Here is a 13,330-nt window from a genome sequence, read left to right on the forward strand (position 1 = left end):
AAGACTAGAACTTATGGTCTCCCAGTTCCTAGTCTAATGCCTTAACCATTACACAAAACCGACTATATTGTGATATCGCACAATATAATATATGGAAGTCTGGTTTGCAGTGTGAAATGTTTCTATTAATATAATGCTATTGTATTTAACTTAAGGGATTACATAAATTATTCTAAAGCAGATCCATCTTTTAGTTATGTGAATCAGCCAGAATTAATGATTTTCCTAATACTGAACTATTATCTCTGCTTCAAGTTCTGTCTAGCTTGCAAAGCCCTTGAATGCAATTATTTGATTATCAGTTGAAAACATTAACACAGACATACACAGAAACACACAGAGCCCTATTTGTAAGAGATACTAGTACAGATCTCATGTGGACCTTTTATAATGCATGGTAGTAAATAGTTATATCTCTGTTTCATTATACTTCTTTTCTTGAAATTCATTTTGCTATTATCTAATATAAATCCATCTCTTTCTCATTTTTATCAGCTCATTTGTCATCCTTTACTGGGTTGCCCACATAATTTCCTGTTTTTAATATTCTTTTCTCCCAGCACATATATCTTTTGAGCATTATACTATTTCATAAATAAAATAGTAATCAAGGAAATGTCAGGTTATCTGGATAGTAAAATGCACTTGGTTTTTTTTCCTCCTATTTTTCTCCATAACAGGAAAAAAAATTGAAGTACATGCATGGAACATAGCTAATGACTTACTGCAAAATGGGTCTTCGTCTGAAGTATCAAAGTAAGCTGTTGTCATGGGAGGATTCTTTTCAAGTATATGACTCTTCCATTTATCAGCATAATATCCTGAAATTGAAATATGTTCAATACAAAATAAACAAACAGATGCAAAAAAATTACTAAAGATATATTATTTTATGATGCTGCGTGAAATCAACTTTCCCAGAATATAACAAAGGTATTTAAGTTCTACATTTCTATCCTCATAAAATAAAATATTTTATTTTTATTTATCCAATTTATATGGCCACCCATCTCACAAAACAAGTGATTCAAGGTGGCATGCAACAATTTCTACTACTGAGGCTAAAATGCATATTCTTTTCTTTTTTTAACTCAGTGGCACAATGAAAACATTAAACACTTTCTATCATCCACACATGTGATCCTGCAGATATTCGAACTGTACTTGTAGTTGATAAACTGAGGACAGGAAAAATCTGGAATAAACCATATAAGGTTTCTTCAGTAAGAGAAAGTATCTCAAAAGAGGTAGAGAAAATTGGAATGGGCTGAATAACTGCCAAAGGTGGCACAGAGATAGGAAGAAAAAAAACCTAGTAAGGAAAATAGCACTGTGCAATTTCCATCGGCTAAAGAAATGAAAATTCCTGGATGGTTCAGATTCACTGAAGACAAATCACAACTGAGATCACTATGCAATAGTAAGTATTGCATAGTAAGATGTAAAATTGCTATGCTGAGCACAGTTGCTGAGAGAAGGAAGAGGGCCCAAAGACCCCTGAAGACAAAAGTTCAGTTAGCTATGAGAAGTTATCAGCTAGATTTTAAGTGAAACTCTTGATTAACTCTTTTGCAAATTTAGTACTGATCTTATATTAAGCAATAGCTTCAGACAGCACAGTGACATAGCAGCAGAAGCATGGCTATTGCAGGCAGGCAATTGATTTTTGATTGGTAAAGCAATTAGGCCATAAATCAATTTGCCACATTCTACTCTTTTCAGAAGTTAGAAACTGGTGGTAGGGCAAGTGATTGATTAGTACTGCACGGCTGAAATAGAAACTAAACCTTTTCCATTTTAGAAATGTTACAAATATATACTGCAGTTTTTACTTTTTACAATATCTTTTGCCATGCAGCCCCCCAACTAGGGGCGTTAAGCAGGCTCAAGTCGCAACTGCAAAACATTTTAAATCCAAATTTCTTTTGGATTTATTGTAAAAAGTAAAAACTGCAGTATAGCAGTTAAAAATGTCAAGGTGTAATCAATCAGACTGGTTTGTCTGAAAAACTTCCTGTATATACTCCCTTGACTCAGCTGACAAAGAGGGGAGGAGAGCCTGTGGCTTGATGGTTAAATCACTGCCTAGTATGTAAACTGCCCAGGTTCGAATCCCATAAAGGGTATGGCTAACTGATGAAAGCAGAACAAGCTAGAAATGGCCATCTTAGTCTCCCAATTTAATTCATTAACTCTTTGTCAGAAAAAGAAATTTGGATTTAAAATGTTTCGCAGTTGCGACTTGAGCCTGCTTAATGCCCCTAGTTGGGGGGCTGCATAGCAAAAGATATTGTAAAAAGTAAAAACTGCAGTATAGCAGTTAAAAATGTCAAGGTGTAATCAATCAGACCGGTTTGTCTGAAAAACTTCATATATATATATTCGGCCCAAATATGGGAGAAAGGAATCCAAATTTTGTATGTATGTATGTATGTATGTATGTATGTATGTATGTATGTATGTTATGTATGTATGTTTTTGTTATGCCAAGACCTGCATATATATATATATATATTGGAAAGTGTACTCAGTTTTGTCTGTTTGATCCTAACAAACCTGCTCACAATCTCACTTATCTTGTTTTAGAAAGATCCTACGTAATACCATAAATTAGTCAAAAGCTATGAAGAAATGAAGTTTGAATTAGGAAAAGAAAGTAGTACAGCAATTCATCTGGAAATGTGAGTGCTTTTTTTAATGACTCATTCACAAGCAAACCGACTGATCAGGTTTATATTACAACATCATGGAAGGTAGTAACGAAACTACAAATAGATCAAGCATACTGTCAAATCCACATAGATAATTTGCATGTTTATGATTTGTCTCTTCATTTGAGCAGCTAAACAAATGTACAGAAATAACAGCATTCAAACAAGCTATGGTCCTAGGCCAGTTTAAAGTATTAATATTCCTAATCTATTTTTCTATTTTTTTTCCTGAGAAAAGCAGAAGTAATCTGTATTAGTAAACTGTTCATTCAACTGTGATTTATTATATTAGGATTTCTGATTTAATATCAAGTAAAATATGACCAAGGTGCAATAAGTTCCCATACGTTTCTACAACCAACAGAGAGCCAAAACATTCTTTGATCAGTGTGACAGAATATTTAATAATGTAAGTTTCTTCAGCCATTCCTCATGTAAAATATATCTAGAATATATAAATAGTATAAATGCCTTTAATGAATCCTAGCTTCTATTCACATGATGCAGAATGTCTTCAGGAGGGAAACCTGCCTGCTATAGCTGAAGACAATGCTGGATGCAGCATGGTCATGTAGGACTTCAAGTGCTCATACACATTGCAAGTAAAATATGACCAACATACAAAACCAGCATGTTTATTTGTTTATTTAAGAATTAATACTTAATTCTTTTAATGCAGAATGATAGTAATTTTTAAAAAAAATGTATTTGCATGGTGATTTAAAAACAGTGCACCTGTTTCATTTTTATTTCTTTTCGGATATATTTCAGCATCTACATATTTTTTTTATTCATTCCCAACAGGAAACGTTAGAGATATACAGCTCTATTAAGCTATCCTTCACTCTTTATGATGGTGTAATATGGAGGTTTCTAGATTTGGAAATAAATTTTAAGATTTCATCAAGTCTTCCAGCTTAACAAATAAAAATTTTGACCCTTCTTTGGAGTGTTATTGTTAATAAAATTAACCATGAAGAATTCAGTTTCCACAATAGCCAAATTGACACTCAGCGTTTGATTCAGATACAGTATCAGCAACATGTGGATAAAACTTTATTGTACTTTGCTTGAAATGGAGGAAATACAGAACATATACATTTTCTTCTAACAGAATATGATGGCGTCTAAAAGACACCAAAATAACTCAATACTTTTTTTAAAAAAAAACTTTGAAATGGTCAAAATTGTGAGATACTACAACTTTTTTTTTTCGCTTAAAAGCTTGAAGCTTGAAGATGTTTTGGAATCTTCATTATTAGCATTATTGTTATTGCCTCATCACATGGTCCAGGGATCTTCTACATTCATAGACTATCAGTGGTCCCTTAATCACAGGTTGTAAAATATTAACCTAAAAATAAACGTGTGGAACCTGAAAATAATAATTATGGTTAATGAAAAACCTTTCTTGGTAATTGCTCCTAAATGACTGTTTTTAAAAGGAAGTTAGTAGCTAAGAAATAGTTGGGAATATTTTATAAATGATTCAGAAAGTTGAGTTTGAAAATTAAGATATCTCCTTATCTTTTACTTCCATCTAAGAATGGCTAATACTGTTTAAGACACAGATAGTCTAATGATTTGTTGGAAGATATTTTATTTCTTTATTTGTACCCTGTCTTTATTATTTTTACAAATAACTCAAGGCACACCTTCCTCCTATTTTCCCCACAAAAATAACAACTGTGAAATGAGTTGAGAGAGAATGACTGGCCCAAGGTCACCCAACTGACTTTTATGGCTAAGGCAGCTAGAATGACTGGCCCAAGGTCACCCAACTGACTTTTATGGCTAAGGCAGCACTTGAACTCACAATCTTCTGCTTTCCAGCCTAATGCCTTAACCATTAGACCAAACTGGCTCCACTACAAACTGGAGATGAGAGTTATCTTGTGCAGTGCAGTGACGTTGGTACGATAGTCATTTTTAATATAATATTTATAATTATTTATTCTATAGTTTAAAACCGACAAAAATATTCATTTGACTCCAGTTTTCTTTCTGCGAAAGAAACAGGATAGCTTTACTCCTACAATTTTTCACTGTACCAGATTTAAAAAGCATTACATAACAGAATGTTCTATATACTGCATAATGACATCTAAGACGTTCTCCATAAAATATTGTCTGAAACATATTACTCTTACCTACTACTGGGCACGGAAGCGATTTAAAATTACAGCTCACACATTTTCCATTCTTGTAATCCTTATACGATTCACAAGGATATGCAGTTATATCACAATTATGTTGTAAGGATGACATATACAAAAAAACAGATCTCTGATGATCACATTTGAAATACGCTGATCCTAGAAGAATCAACAAGTAAACTCAAGACTACGTAATTATGTTCTGTTTTTCACAAAATAGAACAGTAGGAGCATTTCAGAATTAGCAGTAGTTGCTAGTTAATACTTGAATGGGAGACTCCCCAGAAACTCCTAACTATAGCTTACACTGGAATTACATTAAATTAAATTACATTCTGAAAAGAACATTTCCATATAGCTACCAAAAAATCCACCACAGATTTTCTATTAAAACACAAGAGTAAAGAGTGACTCTTTGCCTTTTACTTCAAAACAGGAAAATTGTCTTCTGTAGTTCAGTCCCCCATTCCTCCTTTTCCCTTTCCAAGTTGATTGTTTGCTCTCCCAGCATTTTCCAAGCAAGGTCCAACCAAGAATATCTAGAAATTTTGTGCAGATTGATTTCTCAGTGATGGTAGGCTATCACCATGTGTTCTAACTACAGAAGGGTTTCTGTCCTTCCTGGGCAAAAAAGGAAATTTACTCACATTTTAAAATTTCAATCCTATTATAAGGCTGAACAATCTAGATTTAGACTTGCTAATATACAGCACTCAAGAGCAGGATTCAATGAACAGTTAAAGCATACTAAAAATTACTGAATGGATAAATTTGATTCTATACACAACTGTAATAATTTTTTAAAAGTACACTAACATAGTTGCCTTCATAAATGAACAAATGACTTCACTACAATTAAGCCCCTCACTTTTTATAATAATTTATCTATATTTACCACTAAGTATTGTTTTTGGACATCCGGGCTGATCTGTTCCTCCATTTGGATAGAAATCAATGTTTCCCAAAGGATCCTTGAGACCAAAACCTAACAATGAAATACATAGTGAAGAAAAAATAAATATACCATCTTAACCAATACTTCTGTCCACAAAAAATTAGAGCTTAATCTCTCACATATTTGTGAAAGCATTAAAACTAGGAAAAAGAAAAATAATAGCATTAAGATATCAAAGAGCTAAGAATGCATATTACCAAAACACTGGAAGTTGTGATTATCACTAATCTACATCACAGGAACTCTAAACTTTTCAAAGAAATTAGTCATAAAATAAGAGATTGGTCTCTTCAAGGAGCTTGATTAGGAGATGAAATGGAATCTACAAGCCTCAATCTACATGTCCTAATATTTGCTCAAATATTTGCTCAAATTATGAATTTGCTTTCAAATTCATAATTTTATATCTTAGCTATAATCTTATATAAAAGGGAATTTCCTTTTGTAGCGATGTGCAAAATGCCAATGCTAAATTGATTTTTCCTTTGTTGTTAATATATTTAAAAGAAGTTTAATATCTTATTGTACACAACACCATCATGAGTTTAAACATATTTTTGAATCTGAAAAATAGGTTTTTTAAAACAAATATTAAAATATTGAGGTTTAGGATTATTACTAAACCCACTGGTCTTAGCTCGGTTAACATTTCTAATGAACTTAAACAATTTATATCTGCTGTAAGAAACATATTTTGAATTGATGTTTAAAAAAAATAGCTGCTCCAATGTGGTACTGTAGTTTAGAAAACTTTTTCTATAACAGGAAAATCTGTAATTCAGAGACAAATGAAAAAGTTTTGGGTATGTTTTTGCCAAATATTTAAGCACAAGTCAGCATATCCTAAGTACCTAGTTGGATTCCATTTATAATAATTGCATACACTCTGGGATGGAACTTATTCTCTCATACATATGTACTGTAGAGATTCTAGTGGGATCATACCAGGAAATGGAAGTGGGGTGAGGGGGAATCACAGAATGCTCAAAATCCAAATATGTAATAATTACCATCAGTATCAGTATGAATGACATCCACAAACTGGGCATCAGTATGATCCAGTCTCTCATTAGCCAGCTTTCCGGTAAATAAGGGACCAGCTGGGTCAAGACCTAAAAAGTAGATTCAAAGCAGAGCTCATAGGAAAAATGTGCAAGCATTGTTTAAGTGTAATTACTATAAGTAACACAAAAGTTAACAACAAAACAGTCATTATTTGGAAAACAAGTAAACTTCTCATTAGCACTCCCCTTCCTAACAGTCTAAATCTCAAATGTAGTGACAACAAGGTAATTAATGTATACGTATGGAGATAGTACCAAGGAGACACTAAGGAAAGAGACAAGTTGCAATTTTATATGGAAAGTTTCTACAATGTGCACCCTGATAAAAACATCACGTTAGAAAACATGACATCATGTTATGAAGAAATTAAAGGTTTGTTCAGTGATCAAGAACTTAGGTCCAAGTTACCTCCATTGATTTCATATTACATTATTTTTATGTGAGATACAGACTAATTTGAAGGATATTTTCATTTAAACCAATGCACTGATGTCTCAATCAAACTATAGTAAAGTATCGAGTATTCCCTTGGCTATTTCTCTGAGCCATTAGTCAAATTCAGCTTGTGAACTTGTCACATATATCACCATTGTGAAAAGCCCTAAAATTGTCTAGCAGGCATAACAATGACTAGAGCAGAGATACATCTCTCAAACAACATTCCTGTGCCTTTCTTGTTTATAGAAATGTGTGGTGACACTGCTGAGTTGCAGAATCTTTATTTTTGTTTTTCATCTGTAAAAAAGTGTGAAAATAGATTCCAATTACAATACTTTATATGACAGAATTGTGCTATAAAACATGCTCCAAACCTACTAAAACTAGCCAGCTTCTAAAATTCTACCTGGAAGGACTGTTTGAAGTTTATTCAGTTTGTAAGTCTCACCTGTAATTCTTCCAATTTTGCCATTGTATGCCTTCCCAATAAATCCAGCTATATGAGCCCCAAGGCTTACACCAATCATATAAATAGAATCAACAGAAACACCATTCTCCTATGGGGAGGAAAAGGCATGGAAAGAGGGTTATAGAATGACCTAATTTTCTTTTTCCCCTTATACACTATAACAGATTGAGATAGGTTTTGTGATTGTGCCACATACTGTAGATTATATCCTATGTTTGTACTGTAAGTGGCATAAGGATGCTCCACATTTCACTGTACAATAGTTAAACACAAATGAATTGTTTTGTGGAAAAAGAAAATGAAATGCTACTGTTGTAATCTAATCCCCTGATTAATGATTGTGTATGTACAATAAGTTCATTTGTATTGTAAAGTGGAGAAAAGGCTTTCAGAAAAGTACAGCTTGATTACTAATATAGTGAAATGAAACAGTATACACAAATTTGTATCTATGTATTTCAGCAAAGTAACTCAGATACGACAATGTGGAGTTAGCCTTGTATGGTATTGCCAGCAGGGCTGCCATCTGAAATTAAACTATTCCTAAGAACAACTACAATATATAGTAAGTGCTGTATATACAGACATATCATTTATGAATCTTGTTACATTTTAACATTACTCATGGTTGAAGTTTTCCACTTTCCCAGCCATAAATGGAGATAAAGCTAGGAGTTTTTAATACTCTGCAATATCACTTAGCTATGCTCTGTCCATTCACATTATTTTCCTATCACAGTAAAATTCCATGACAGAACTTCACAAATATAAAGCAGCCATAACTGATGCTTGCTGTTTGGGTGAATCAGTTATTGAGACTAATTTTTATTTTATGTGTTTTATTTTAAAACACATTTTATTTACAAATAAGTGAAAATAATGAGTGTCCATATGTTACTCTTGCAATGATCACACATCTACAGTTTGGACATCCATTTAGAAATCGAATGTAACAGAACAGATTTATTTACTTGTATCCCACTTTTAGTATTTTTACAAATAAATCAAGATAGTGCACATATCCAAAACACTTTCCTCCTCCTATTGTCTCCAGAACAATGCCCTTGTAAGGTGAGTTGAACCTGAGGTCACTCAGCTGACTTTCATGGCTAATGAGGGACTAAAACTCAATCTTCTAGTTCAGTGGTTCTCAACCTTTTTAATGCCGCAACCCCAACCGGTCGTACATCGAGGACTAAACCGGTCGTAAGTCGAGGACTAAACCGGTCGTAAGTCGAGGACTACCCAACCGGTCGTAAGTCGAGGACTTTTCCTGCCCGGGAGCGCCGCGCATGCGTGGTTCCGCCCCCTGTGCCGGCCGAGGAGTAGCTGGCAAGCGGCAGAGACGGAGCAGGCTGACCACCTGCTGGCCCAGCCCAAGACCGGCACCCACCGGAAAAGGGGAAAAAAATGGCAGACAAAAAAAATGGCGGACAAAAAAAATGACGGACAGCCTTGCTTGGCGACCCCCATGAAATGGTCGATCAACCCCAAATGGGGTCCCGACCCACAGGTTGAGAACCACTGTTCTAGTTTCTAGTCTAGTACCTTAACCACTAAACCAAACATGCGTTATACTGTAGTTGTATAAACATTGGTTATAATAATCTGAATAAATGCTCATGCATTTTCCACAAGAATACAAATGCATTGTATATAACATAGATAATGATCCCCCATTATAGCGCAGAGCTCTCTGTTTTTACAAGAAACAACAATGAATATACAGGATATTCATAGATTTAACTGGGCAAGTAGATGAATGTTTCTCTGATATCAGTATTATGTATCTTTCTTACCAACATTTGATCAATAAGATGTGTTAAGCAGGGTACCACTTTCTTCGCACTAGCAACAGCACTAAAATAATTCACTGTTGTTGCACCCCGATTCCAATCTACTATAATGATGTTGAAGTCTTGTTTTTCAAGCAGAAGATTTTTAATTCTATCAATCCATATTGGGGGAGAACCTGTAAATCTATACCCATGGATGATAAAAACAATATTCTTGGTTACATTAAAATGTATAGAAGTTGTTATATTATGTTCATCAAGATGCTCAGCACAGTCTTTATTTCTTCTTGTATACAAAAGCAGTTGCATCTTCAGATCTGTGCCAATCACAGCATTGCCAAAATTAAGATCTGTGAATTTAGGACATTCTTCACCTAAATTTGTAAAATATAAATAAAAGAAACATTTGATTAATGTTATTTTTAAAGTTCATATTGCATTTCATTTTTCTACAAGACATCTATGGAACCTCAAATAATTGCAGATCAGAATTCCTGGTTTATATAAGACCAAATTGAAGAAGTACAAATTTTATGCTGAAAAGAGATAAATCTGACATAATTGGGCTGAGTTCATCCAATTATTCTTTGTTTATCCTTTTTTTTAAAAAAAATAATATAAATTTCAAAAACATAAAATACTAGACTAGAGAATAACATTGTTATTAACAACATAATTGCTACAAATTAGGGCTCTTAAATAAACAGTTTAACATGCTTTGAGGAATAGATCCTGGATTTTGAAAACATGTAATTTATTCTGCTTGCCCTGGGTGAAAGCAACTCTGATTTGTTCTTGATTCCAGAACATGATTTGAAAGTTCAGCCCTCTCATTAACTAGCATGGGAAACACATGCAAGAATAAACAGGTATAACTCTTTAAAAAAAATAAAATGTTCAACAGAAATGTTCAAATCTTTGGCATGATGACTGAATAAACTGCCAAGAAGCATCTGAGATTTATCAATTGTCAATTAACCTAATCTTCTATAGCATTTAACTGAATATTTATTTGGTATGTTTGGTTTTTTTATTTTTCTAAAGAAGGAAACCTTGTGAAATTGCTACTGGTGACATGCAGAGTCTTGCATCTCCACCGTTAATAGTAAAGATTGTTTTGTAATGTTCTGTCTTTGGTAGTACAATAATAGCTCTTGTAGTCTGCAGTCCCCCTAGCTTTCTACACTTATCCCATGAGAAAAAGAGGGCTTTTTCAAATCAAAAAGCACGAACAGTTGCAGAATGACACAAGGTGTTGTAAATACAACTGTTTCCCCCAGTATTAAAACAATACAATAACTTCAAAAGCATCATTGAAAAAGTTCCAAGGCAACCAAGACTATCACAAGTGAGCACCTCTTTGTTGTTGTCTAAAACAGGGGTACTCAACCCCCGGTCCATGGACCGGTACCGGGCTGTGGCATGCCAGAAACCGGTCCGCACAACAAGCAAAGCTCCATCCGCAGGATGCAGGCAGTACATGAAACCATGCCCCCTCCGATCCACAGAAAAAACCTCTCTCCACAGAACCGGTCCCTGGTGCTCAAAAGTTTGGGGACCTTTGGTCTAAAACATCTTTTTCAGGTGTCTGAGCAAACTTGAAAAAAGATGTAGCTGCTTTAGGAACTGGTTTAATTTCTCTCGTGGAAAACATGGCTGCTTTAATTAGTAATGCAATAGAAAGGTGATGTGCCCTCTTGAAATCTGAAGCACATCTGAATCTTAGGCAGAACTTTACTAAACATTGAACTGGTCATATTTTACAAAATATTTCAAAATCTTTTTATTTCTTTTTTTCTGTTCCATAGCTATAATTAGGTTCACACTTACTGTCTGTTATTGGGGACATACAAATATGAGTTAAAACATGGGAACAGATTAAAAATCAATTTCCAGATTTTTTCTTATTTTATTCAGAAACAACAAAAATAAGCAGTTTGGATATAAACCAAGCCTTGTCAGAGCAGATATGTTTCACCAGCTACAACTTTGTCAATTGTTTGTTATCCTTTAGCAGTTTCCCATTTCTCAACTAATAATCCAACAATCTAATGTAAAAGTACTAAGCAAGGTTTTTGTAAAATGTGGTAAGAATGTATGGGTAACATGTGTGTATGACCTGCAGGGCCTAATTACATTTTAATTAGTAATTATCTTATTTAATACTATAAGTTTAAGAAAACAAGAGCTTTTGCCATTGACTGATTCTCAGAACTCTCAGGATGAAAAATTAATTGAGAACCTGCTGGCCTTTTAACAGGCAAACACTGATCTCATCTTCCACCATTTTCAACTCTAGTTCCAGATCATCTAGACAAGCATTCTATAATGCAGCTTTTTTCTTTAGCGCTCTTCCAATATCTCCTCTTTTTGCTAACTCTCTCATTCCTTTGGCTATGAAAACTAAATTAGATCCATATAGCTTAACAGCAAACAAACCACAAAGGAAAACAAAGAATTTGTTTGAGTTACTTTTCCCAACACCCACTCCAAAATTCACATAGCTTCAGGGATCCATGCATAATCAGCATTAAAGCATGGCTGATTGTTGGTTTGTTACACTGCTATTTTGACTAATTAACTCTGTAACACAGTACTGCTGTAGAAAACTAACTTTTATATATTTAAACTATGTTAGTGTTTATAGCAGAAGGGGTCAGGTGTTTAAAGCCAAAGATCATTTTTACTTTTACTTCAGCCTTTCCCCTTGCCATTCTGTTCAGATAAGATAATAGCTTGAGGCTAAACATGCATGCAAGGCATCCTGGTAATTAAAGACTACATTTGGATATAAAGTAGGCACTAATTTAAATATAAATCAACATCAGTACAAAATTTCACATTGCTTTTCAGTTAATTCTGTGAATCAAGCCATACTCTACCCTGAGTAGGGACTACAGGGTCGTAAAAAGTGTAATCTAGTTTTGACTAAATTCTTAATTATAAGTCTTTCGAATCATATAAACAAATGAATTTTCATATCTCCTCTAATAGTGACTTGATTTACATGTAACATAGTTTAATGAATAAGCCATAATTGACTAGGTTAAGAAAAATAAGCAGTAAATTATGGTTTACAAATCAAAAAGATAGTTACGCTCACATAACTGTCCTTATCTTGGGGTAGGATGTCTGTTCAAATTAATGAATAGTGGCAGCAGTACTCACAAGTATATGACACAATGCTCAACATGTTAACTCCAAACCAATGACCTGGTTTAGTATATTATGTGAATCTAGTGAACAACTTTCCAAGCTTTTAACGCAAGATATCAGAAAATGTAACACCTTCTCCATGCTCCTGATTTAATACTGAAAACCTATTGTATTATACTGAAATGATGAAATGAAATAATGAGACCACATAGAATTAATCTAGCAATAAATCTTTATATAGAAATTCAAATATCTTGAATTGTTCTACATTAAAAATCTTTTTTAACTCTATTCAGGAGTGTTTCTTTTATTCAACTTTCATACTTGTATTTAAGATAATTATTCATTACTTCTTAAAATTTGAGTATCTCACGTTTAGGCTAAAACGTTCAGAGGTAACATTCCAATGGCTTTCTTACCTGCTCTTGCATAGTATGCTGCAAAACAAATGAAGAAACACAACCCCAACATTGGCAGTGTTCGGAAAGCAGCAAGTAACAGAAGGACAGTATTGCTATTTCCTTGTAACATGTTGGTTTTTGCTTAAATTAAACGTCACTGATAAAATAGGTGTGGTACACTGT

General features: G+C 33.8%; 1 protein-coding gene across 1 annotated transcript; it reads right to left on the reverse strand.

The window, feature by feature from the left end:
- Nucleotides 1-725: 725 nt before the first annotated feature.
- LIPI (lipase I) lies at nucleotides 726-13,276 on the reverse strand (the record flags this gene model as incomplete). The annotated part of the gene is given in 7 exon segments (XM_015813797.1): nucleotides 726-821; nucleotides 4,862-5,026; nucleotides 5,763-5,852; nucleotides 6,833-6,934; nucleotides 7,774-7,882; nucleotides 9,594-9,964; nucleotides 13,166-13,276. Coding segments are annotated over 7 exon segments (985 nt in total), but the record flags the coding sequence as incomplete, so codon positions are not given.
- Between the last annotated feature and the right edge of the window lie 54 nt (nucleotides 13,277-13,330).

The sequence above is a fragment of the Protobothrops mucrosquamatus genome, unplaced genomic scaffold, assembly GCF_001527695.2.
Source record: "Protobothrops mucrosquamatus isolate PMUCROS unplaced genomic scaffold, P.Mucros_1.0 scaffold196, whole genome shotgun sequence".
Lineage (NCBI taxonomy): Eukaryota > Metazoa > Chordata > Lepidosauria > Squamata > Viperidae > Protobothrops > Protobothrops mucrosquamatus.